Raw genomic sequence first — 10,000 nt, 5'->3', positions numbered from 1 at the left:
AATCACTTAATATTAACATATAACACACAATACATTACATAACAACAGTATGATCAGCCACAACAAAGTGTTATATGTAAAAGCAAAAAGCTATTAGCCAAAAGTTTATTTACATCACAGGCAAAAAAATTGGTATGTTCCTGTTTGAGTATAGATATTAGAGATTACCATACACTCAATGAATTTATAACTTTACAGAAAAAAGATGGCAGACCTACATCAAAAACAATGTGACCATCATGATAATCCAGTCTGCATTAAAAATGAAGAAGAAGAAAAAAAGAAAAGAAAAAAAGTCATGTCTGGGTTATGGACTTGGAAAGTGCAAAGCCGAACAGTTTGAAAAATATCTTTAATCAAACTCTTTATCAGTTTAATATCCAACTGCAAGTTACTCGAAACATTAGTTCCATTCAATAGGTGGTATATTTCTCTCTGTACAATGTTCTCTTTTTCAGCATTTACTTTCCAAATACACAACCTATAAAACCAAGTCTTTTTGGGTTAAAGTGAAGACAAATAAGCATCCACATTAGTAGCCAGAACTGTTTGAATCAACTATCCTCAATGTTATATTGTTAATATATATAATGTTCTCTGTAAGGACTTTTCAAAACACTTCATCAACACGCTTTGTTTTCTTTTTTACAATCATTAACCCATTGGCAGTGGATGGCATGTTTTGCTGCAAAGGCAGAGTCGGTCATAGATGCGGATAGCACCGTGCCAGACATGTAAACCAGCCATCCTACTGCACAAACATTTATTTAATATCACAACCAATGGGTTAAGCTATTGATTGTGTCTGTGTCTATATCACTCATATTACATTTATTTTTAGGCAGCTGCTGCTAATGTCTTATGATTTTGTTACTAAGTACCTTTAAACTATTGTTAAAAATAAAAAAATCCTCACAGTCATCTGACTGTATGTTATTATACTAAACATTCAAAATCTCTCTTTAAAAAGAAGATGCCTCTAAATTTCAATGACCATAGATATTCTCAATCTAAATGACAATAGCATCGAAAGTACAAGTGCAAATCATTCAGCCCTTACTAGCAGCTTGAAATAACTACATCTCTTTCCACAGTGCAAAGTTTACACACAGACGCATCATTACTGCTTATGCATTTGTATGAAAAAAGAAGGACTCTCAAACACACAGTTATCAATTGTACATAGAAAATCCATACTTTCCCTGCCCCTCCTACCTTTCGTATTCCATAGGGATGTACGTGTGTTGTTTACAAGGCGGCAGTAACCATCAATCAGGTCTGCAAGGCTCTCGGCTGCGGCTATGCTTGGGCAAGTGACTGTAAGCGCCTCGGCCGTTCCTGCCACCTTGAAGATTAAAGCAATTCAATTAAAGGTTATTCAAGTGTTAAAAGAAAAACTTTTTTTTTATACAAAATGATACAAAAATGAATAAATGGAAACATTACAGAAAGAAAGAAAGAGGAAAGAAGGAAAGAATGAAGAGGAGGAGAAAAAGAAACATTAGGAAAAGGAGAACTGAAAAAAAAAAAAAAAAAAATCAAAAGAAAGACAGTGCAAAAAGAAAAGTATAACAAAAGAATAATAATAAGAGACACAAATCAACAAACCTTGAGTTGTACAAGGGCCTTGCGGTGGGTATCACAGTCTGTGGTTAGTGTCTCTACACTCTGGACTTGTTCAAAGCTTGCCATGTGGTGAGGCTGGAAAGACAATACCCAGAATGTCAGACGACACTAGACAATCCTTACTAACTTTACTAACAATAATAATACAATAGTAATCAAACAATCAATCTGATTCTTTCAAAAAAGAAAAGAAAAAAAAGAAAAAGAAAATGAAGAAGAAAAAAAAAAACACACTGCATTCTTCTAGAAATGGTAACCATCTGATTAAAAAAAAAAAAAGGAAACATACAAAAAGGCAACATGAAAGTATCATTCTTCATTTAAAGATAATGAATCTATAAGTCTAAGGTTCACATTACCTTGGATGCAGAATCTGTTGTGTATGAGATGCCAACTGAAGGGCCCACCAACAGGGTGACTGGAATTGACCAACCAGACTGGAAAGAGAAAAGGAATTTGTATTATTGTGGTTACTTAAAATACAAGGATACGAGGAATATGGATAAAGAAGATGAAACAAATATAAGAGTAATAAAAATAGGAATGGAAAAAAATAATGGATGGTCATGATTTACTAAGTGAAAATTATATGGTTCCATCACATGAAAAGTAAGTCTCATGTTACTTCATAAATCTCTATAAAACAAAATTTTATGTACTAAAGACAGAAAACTAAGGGCAGACAGAGAGAAAGAGAGAAAGTAAGAGTTAATCCACAGAGGGAACTTACCCCTAGAGCACATCGGAAAGACTCCTGGTCATATTTCCTCCCCTTGCCTAACAGTTCTAGGAATTTGAAGAAGCATTCGGACTCTGAAAGCTGGCCGTACTTCTTGAAGTGTTGCTGCAGTGACTTGCGAAGAGTTTTGGGCTTTACTGTGTTGAGGACTGAAGATGGAAGGAATTTGTGCAGGCCGACGTCCTTCTCTAGGAACTCGAGGTTCGATTTCTTCTCCAGGGTGCTCCCATTCATGTCCTAGTAAGTTTTTATTGTAAGTCTTTCTTGGAGAAATTTAAATTTGTGGCAAATAATATAATCAATACTTTAAAATATGTATAAACAGTTTAAAAGGACAACAAATATGAATATCAATTGCATTAAATAGCTGTATGGAGAGGGGAAAAAAGCAGTAATTTAGAATAAAAACATACCTTAAACATTCGTTTAATTTCAATACAAGCTAGCTGAATTGCGGATTCCTGGTCCATCCCTTCATTTCCTCGGGCATCGTCTTCCAAATAGTCATTTTTCACCTAAAAGCAGGGAGAAAAAGAAATTAATTCATTGTATATATATATTAACTCCCATCAAATTTCACCCAGATAAATACAACAATTCACAAAAATCAAAGAGCAATCTCATAGTGAAACATCAATAAAGAAGAAGCCTCACCTGCTCATAGTAGTAGCAGAACGTAGTGCGGTCTTTGTCGTAGAGCTGGTGGAGATCTGACAGGACGTAACGGACCCGGAGTTCAAATCTCCAGTCCTCACTCTGGTAATCTGGGTATTTCTCTTCAACCTGAAGATGGTTTGATTATTTAGGTTCTAATTACAGTGTACACGATATATAAACAGAGAGAGAGACAGATAGACAATGTTGGAGACATTTACATGGCTTCAAAAGTATTAAGCTAATTTACAGTAATTTTTACAATGAAGACTCTATCCCATGTATACAAGATATACCTTACAAAAAAAGGCATCTTCTCATTTTTGTACTAAAATATTACATTAACCCAATCCTGACAGGCCCGGTGAGAAGTGAAAACCCCCTACACCGGGCCTATGCAATATTGCATCGGGAACGTCACACTGGTGTGTCGCCCCGTCATCAGGTACTTTGCCGTGTCACACGGGTGTGACACACCATCATCATTGGGTTAAGGACAAACACTCAAAATATGCCACTATGATACAAACCTGGTACATAGTAAGATCCTGATGTAGCCAATGGAGTTCCCCTGTTATGGTGTTGCGAAGTCTAATGGCAAACATACTTTCATATGGTCGTGGCCCTGCGGCCTGTCTGCCAATGACCACATTGATTATCCCCTGAAAACAAATTTGCAATTAGACCCATCCAAGTTCTTCAAATAAGGCTAAAAATATAATAATAACTTTCAAGTAACAAGTAAATAGATATATAAGTAAATATGTTTATAAAACATCAATAACGGGAATCACTCAACCCTTTACAAAAAAAACTTTTCCCACTCTAACATGAAGATACTTCATGACCTTACATTACTGTCCATCATCAATAATAAAGAGGAGAGTGACAGTTATTTCATCAACAAAAAAAATATGAAAGATGGAATGAAGTAACAGTATGTTCCACTGCCTGTATAGACACCATGAAAGAAAATTAGATTTTAAGAATTTAAATGGGACATTAATTTCATACTTCACATGCTATTACATTAGAGGACACACATGATGATTCTTATTGCATAAATACTGACTAATTTACATTTATTCAATTGGAAATAATGATTTTCAACTGCATGAATAACATTTAATAAACAAAAAGGAAAGAAGACATGGTAAGGCAATTTCAAATATAAATGCTGGACTGCAAGCAACTACATTCACTCATTCTGAATTGCAGTTGGCATTGTCCATTTAGTGTATCAAATATCACTGTTATCATCACTGTCACTATCATGCAAGAATCACTTCAAGAAATCAGAACTATTTAAATACAGGCAAAGTTTATCATTTTATACATGAAGAAATAACTTGTAAGCTGAAAATCAAGCACAGCAAACTTGTGCTAACCTAAAAAAAAAAAAAGTTTACAAAAAATATTCCACATGACCTAGCAAAGCAAGTCTGTGCTTTGTACAACACTTCACTGAGCCCAATAGATACACATAAAAAATCTCAATAATATCTTAATCAAGACAAAGAGAAAGATAATGGTACTCATTTGTACTCAACACAGACATTCTTTCTCTCTGGTAGTTTGGAGGGACCCCAACTCGTGCTATGGTAGACGATGTGCCTACTAAATGCCCTGCACCACTATAGATTAGCTTTTGAAATATACAAAAGGATTTATTTCGGATCAACACCCTGTGATTCAGAAGTCCCACGTGACCACATAACTTGCTTGCATCTTAGTAAACACATCTTGGACAGGATATCAAAGGAACTAATGACAGCAACAGCCATGCAACTGGCCGCTGCAATGTTGAAACAAGATGCCATTATTCAGGCCTACGAAGAATAAAGCAAAGCCAATTAAAAACGATCATCATAATAAAAAAATGTATATATGGATATTTATTAATGAATAAAAAGACATATGGTATTGTAGCTGCAATATCCAATATCTATTCATCAACCCATTCAATTAGACTTATATATACTGTACAAACACTGTACAACAAGCACAGAATTACCTTAATGTTTGGTTCCTTTGGGAGAGAAAAAATGAAAAGCATATTAATTTGTTAGACTAAAATATTTAAACTTTTTCTTTACATCAAATAAAACCAAAATAAAAATAAAACAACATTTACACTCATTCTCTGTCCCAAACCACACTCAACACTTACTCACACTCTCTCACAATCACTCACATTCATTCACTCAATCATTCTATCTCTATTTCTCTCATTCTCTCACTAAAATAATTTAGAAAAGAAGGAGACAGAATGATTTTATGTTGCCTTACGTCTTTGCAACAAGAGTGGTCATTGGTCTTATCATCTTTATTTTGTACATTTAATGGCATTTAGAAAAATATCAGCTGTCTTTGTGGCTTTAATGATTTTCTTAAATATTTCAAAATCTCTTGAAAAAAAGCTCATATAACAGTTACACTTCCTGCTTAAACTGACACGAAGATTAGCAGAAATGTATGACTTTCCGCACACACATGCGCACGCACGTTCACGCACACATGTATTAGAAGTAAAACTAAGCAAACATCCAAAGACATAACTCCATTTACACTTTCTTTTGCAAAAAAAATATATCATATTAAAAGAAAAGCTGTCAGATAGTCACAATATATCTGTATTTATCTATATACTGTATATATTTAATATTTAATTGGTTTAATGTGTGCGTGCAAATATTTGTATAATTGTATGCATGTGTATGTGCGTGTGTGTGTGTGTGTGTGTGTGTGTGTGTGTGTGTGTGTGTGTGTGTGTGTGTGTGTGTGTGTGTGTGTGTGTGTGTGTGTGTGTGTGTGTGTGTGTGTGTGTGTGTGTGTGTGTGTGTGTGTGTGTGTGTGTGTGCGTGTGTGTGTGTGTGTGCGTGTGTGTGTGTGTGTGCGTGTGTGTGTGTGTGTGCGTGTGTGTGTGTGTGTGTGTGTGTGGGTGTGTGTGCGTGTGTGTGTGTGTGTGTGTGTGTGTGTGTGTGTGTGTGTGTGTGTGTGTGTGTGTGTGTGTGTGTGTGTGTGTGTGTGTGTGTGTGTGTGTGTGTGTGTGTGTGTGTGTGTAGGTGCGTGTGTGTGTTTATTATGTATACACAAAACAACGCCCCTGTTCGTGATCGGACCCCCCCCCCCCCAGAAGCAGCCAACAGCACTCACCTTGACGTCCGTTCCGTCGCCGAACTTGACGACGTTGAAGGAGGTGTTGAAGTGCACTTTGATGCTCTTCTCCGGCCGCTCCGGAGACCCCAGCCGTGGCGACACCCCCACGCCTCCATTTTCCTGCGTGAGAGACGACAGATGCACACAATCCCTTTTCGACATTCGCGAAGCGCAGAATATCCGTAGTTATTCAACGCACCAAATGAAAGATGGGCAAACAGGAGAGCATTTTGAAACAAGCTGAGAATATCTGTCGTTAATTATTTTCGAGATGAAAGACGGGAATCGAGATGGAATTTTGAAACAGAGAATATATGGGAAAAATAGGGTATTTTGAGACTAATAATCCTTGTAAAAAATGGCGAGGACTAAAGAGCGCGGGAGAAGAATCCATGTTCGAGGCGGCCTGCCCTTACCTGCGACACGGCGGAATGGTGAGTGAGGTAGGAGTGCGGTCTGTCGGGCGGGAGCGCTGGCGGAAGGCCGCCCATGGAGGAGGAGGGTGGAGGGGCGGGCATGCCGCACCCGCTGCTCATGATGCCGGAGGAGGGCGGGGGAGTCGAGGACCGAAGTCCTGCAGAGGATCCAGTCGACGGAAGAATGCTCAGCCCGCAGCCCAAGCTCTCATCCTCGCCCCTGCAACGAGCCAGAAGAGCATTAGTATTTTCACTCTTTTTCTTAGGAGGGTTAGGATGGGGGGGGGGGCAATTATTTTTAAGGGATAATAAATGTGTTTTGAAAGATGACTTTAGCGATTTTTAACAACATAATAATAGAAGGGATGCAACAACAATAATAATAACACACAATGATAGTACTCTTGTATGATGCTAACAATTAGAACCTACTACTAATAGCACTACATATTGATATAATATGAAAGGAGATAAAAAATAATAAGTGAAGCCTAGTATCAGGTCGAAAAAAAAAATCCATTAACTGTATTATTAGGATGATGATGATAATGATAAAGGTAATAATAACAACAAATCCATTATATATATATGATAATGAAAAAAAAGTAATAACAACAACAATAATAGAGTATAGAGTACCACCGACAACAGTATAACAACACAAACACTATATCAACATGAATGAGGATGCAATCATAGAACAAATATAATTAAAGCAAAGCGAATAGAAGATTCGGGCAGCTCTGGCCGCGAGCGCCGCGCACCCCCGCCCGCACGACTGGGCGGTCGACTGACTGACTGACTGACTACCTGCGTGGTCGCGCCGACGGCCTGCCCGGGAGGTCGTAATCCACCAGGATCTCGTCAAGGTCAACGAAATCATCCTCACTGGATTCCTCTGCCTGCAGTTTGCGCGTCCCGTGGTCCCCCTCGAGAGCTCTCAGCACATCCTCCAGGGTTTCCACCTCGCTAGGCCTCACGTCGAGAGTCTTCCTCGGGTCCGACCGTTCGGTGGTCGGTTTCCCGGAGACCACAAGGCCCGGTTTCCGGTTCAAGAGATGCCCGTTTGCAATATCGCTTGTTTTCGGCTGGCGGTCGGTTCTCGTTCCTCGCAGCGGCCCGTTGCTTCCGCCGTCGGCGCTTTTCGCTCGCGAAGTCTGGGCCTTGGCGTAGACGTGAGTCGGAGACGCCGCCGCTGCGCTCCTGTGAGACCTTTTCGTGGCCTCCTCGGCCGGTGGGGACAAGTTCCTCTTCTTGGGTAGCTGAGGAACCACGGCCGCCCGCCCCATGAGTTCGTCGATGGCCACGGAGATGGGTCTTCCGGGCTCGTCGTACTCCAGCAAGTACTCCTTGATGTCCTTGCGGCCCATGTCCCCCGCGTCCTGCTCCCTGTCCACGGGGATATACAAAGCCGTCGGGCGGTTCTGCAGTCGGTCGCGCTCGCGTCGTACCGACTGCAGCTGCTCGTACGTCTCGACGGCCCTCCGTACAGACGGCCTCCTCTCTAGGGCGGCGCCCGGGGGCTGCGCTCCTTCCCTTGACCTCGCCGGCTGCACCCTCGGGCTCGCATTCGCCTGTCTCACACTGTTTCTGACAAAAGAGTTTTCTTTGCATGATGCACTGGGGCATTTACTAGTCTCTTCTTTGCTCGCCTTCATGCTACTTCTACACTGATCACAGTAACTATTAACGCCACACTTGCACTGTTGGAGGAGCTTTGTCTTTTGTTTCCCCGCGCCCTTGTCACCGCCCGTCTGGATCCGCGCGTACTGCAACTCCACCGAGCTAGATCCTGCTCTCGCCTGTCCACGGGAGCTCTGTCCTCCTGGCGGGCTGTTCGCATCCATAAGGCCTTTGGCCGAATGGTTCCTCTGGAGTGTCTGGCGGGACTCGGTTGGCTGTCTCCGCCATGACCTACTCATGGTGCCTTCGTCGATGCTTTGGGGTCTGGCGGGGCCGCCGCTGATCCTTCCAGGGGCCACAGGCACCCCCTTGCTCTTCCAGGAAGACACAGGAGTGTTCGAAGGTCCTATATTCGCCTTGGATCTAATACTACTGCGTTCGGTGGGGGTACGATTAGAGTCCCTGACGCTGGAACGCCTAAAGAAGTGAAAGGGCGTCGTCGGACTTCCCTTCGAGGCGGTCTGTTTCTTGCCGTTGATAATGCCGTAGGTGTCGGCCGCATCCTGTCGTTGGTTCCTCCTGTCAGCAGGATTAGCCGAGATTACCGACTGAGCCTCGCGGGCGCCGCCTCGCGAGGTGGCCAGCGGACGACAGAAACCACTGCTTGCCTTCACGCTCTGGCTGCGTTGGAGGATGCGGGTGTCCAGCGCGTCCGGGCCGCCGCCGCCGCCTCCTCTTAGAAAGTTCCTGGTGCTCTGGCTGAAGCTCCTCAGCCCGGAGCTCTTTTGGTTGGCCTTGGTGAAGTCCTTTCCAGCGGGGGAAGGCGCCGCGCTCCCTCGCGAGATGAAGTCGGCCCTCCTGCCGCTCGTGGGCCGCGGAGGCTTGTCTGGCACGAATGACACGGAGTTGCAGCTGTTCTGACTGATGGTGCTTCTGTTGCTGCTGCTGACGCTGTGGCGAACGCCGGCGTCGCGCTGGAAGAAGTACGAGTTGCCGGGGAGCAGGTGACTGTCCCTCGATCCGCCGTGCATGGACACGGCGGCCGAGGGCGGTGACCTGGCACTAGCGCCGCCATGGCCTGTCCTCCGCGCAGCCGAAGCGAGCGGGAGGACGGGGGTACTGACGGAGGCGCCGCCCCGGGGGTGCCTGGAAGCCTCTCCTACCCCACTTACAAGAGGACTCAGCAAGTGGCTGGTGGAGTGGACCAAAACTGGGGTGCTGATGGAGGCAGCCCCAGGGGGAGGGTCCGCCCCCTCCTCCTGCACCTCTTGTCGTCGTCGTCGCAGGCCCTTCCCCCCTCCCCCTCCCCCTCCGCCCCCCGCGTCGCCGCCTGATCCTCGACGGAGTCTCAGCAGCCACTCCGGCACCTTCATCTAGGAGCGGGTCGCGCCGCGCGTCCACGGAGGGCGCCAAGGGCATGCTCCTTCCCGTCCCTCTCAAGACGCGGGCACGGGGGCGAGTCCTCTGCGGGGCCAAACCCTTTCCGAAGAGTGCCCAGGTCCAGGTGTACCTTCAAGCCGCATCACGCGCGCTCTCGCTCCTACTGTCTGGGTTCCGGGCATCGGGAGACCCTGCCCACTGCGCATGATGGGTCGCCAACGCACTCGTCCCGGGAACTGTCACTGGTAATACGCAGTCTCAGTGCAGGAGAATCTCTCTTGCAATCATTTCAAATTAACTAAAACTCTGAAACTGCACAAAGCAAAGCTAGAGGAGTGCCATTGTAATCTAATCAAGGGGGTTTCTTATTCGTTTTTTGCAGCAGTGTGGCGAGGCGTTTCAT

General features: G+C 43.7%; 1 protein-coding gene across 1 annotated transcript in view; it reads right to left on the bottom strand.

Annotated features, from left to right (window-relative positions):
- Positions 1-10,000, bottom strand: part of LOC122258969 (protein tyrosine kinase 2 Fak) — a 48,469-nt gene that overhangs the window by 14,098 nt on the left and 24,371 nt on the right. Inside the window, exons 2-11 of the mRNA XM_086552385.1 lie at positions 6,595-6,814; positions 6,176-6,298; positions 5,034-5,048; positions 3,550-3,681; positions 3,020-3,148; positions 2,779-2,880; positions 2,357-2,602; positions 1,986-2,063; positions 1,609-1,701; positions 1,216-1,345 (exon numbers count right to left, since the gene is read on the bottom strand). Of these exons, the coding sequence (XP_086408511.1) occupies positions 1,216-1,345; positions 1,609-1,701; positions 1,986-2,063; positions 2,357-2,602; positions 2,779-2,880; positions 3,020-3,148; positions 3,550-3,681; positions 5,034-5,048; positions 6,176-6,298; positions 6,595-6,814 (1,268 nt within the window). The remainder of the gene's footprint in view (positions 1-1,215; positions 1,346-1,608; positions 1,702-1,985; positions 2,064-2,356; positions 2,603-2,778; positions 2,881-3,019; positions 3,149-3,549; positions 3,682-5,033; positions 5,049-6,175; positions 6,299-6,594; positions 6,815-10,000) is intronic.

The sequence above is a fragment of the Penaeus japonicus genome, unplaced genomic scaffold (assembly GCF_977035675.1).
Source record: "Penaeus japonicus unplaced genomic scaffold, GWHDUDI00000001_assembly GWHDUDI00000026, whole genome shotgun sequence".
Classification (NCBI taxonomy): domain Eukaryota; kingdom Metazoa; phylum Arthropoda; class Malacostraca; order Decapoda; family Penaeidae; genus Penaeus; species Penaeus japonicus.
Note: the sequence above shows the minus strand (reverse complement) of the source record. Positions and strands in the feature narration are given on the sequence as shown.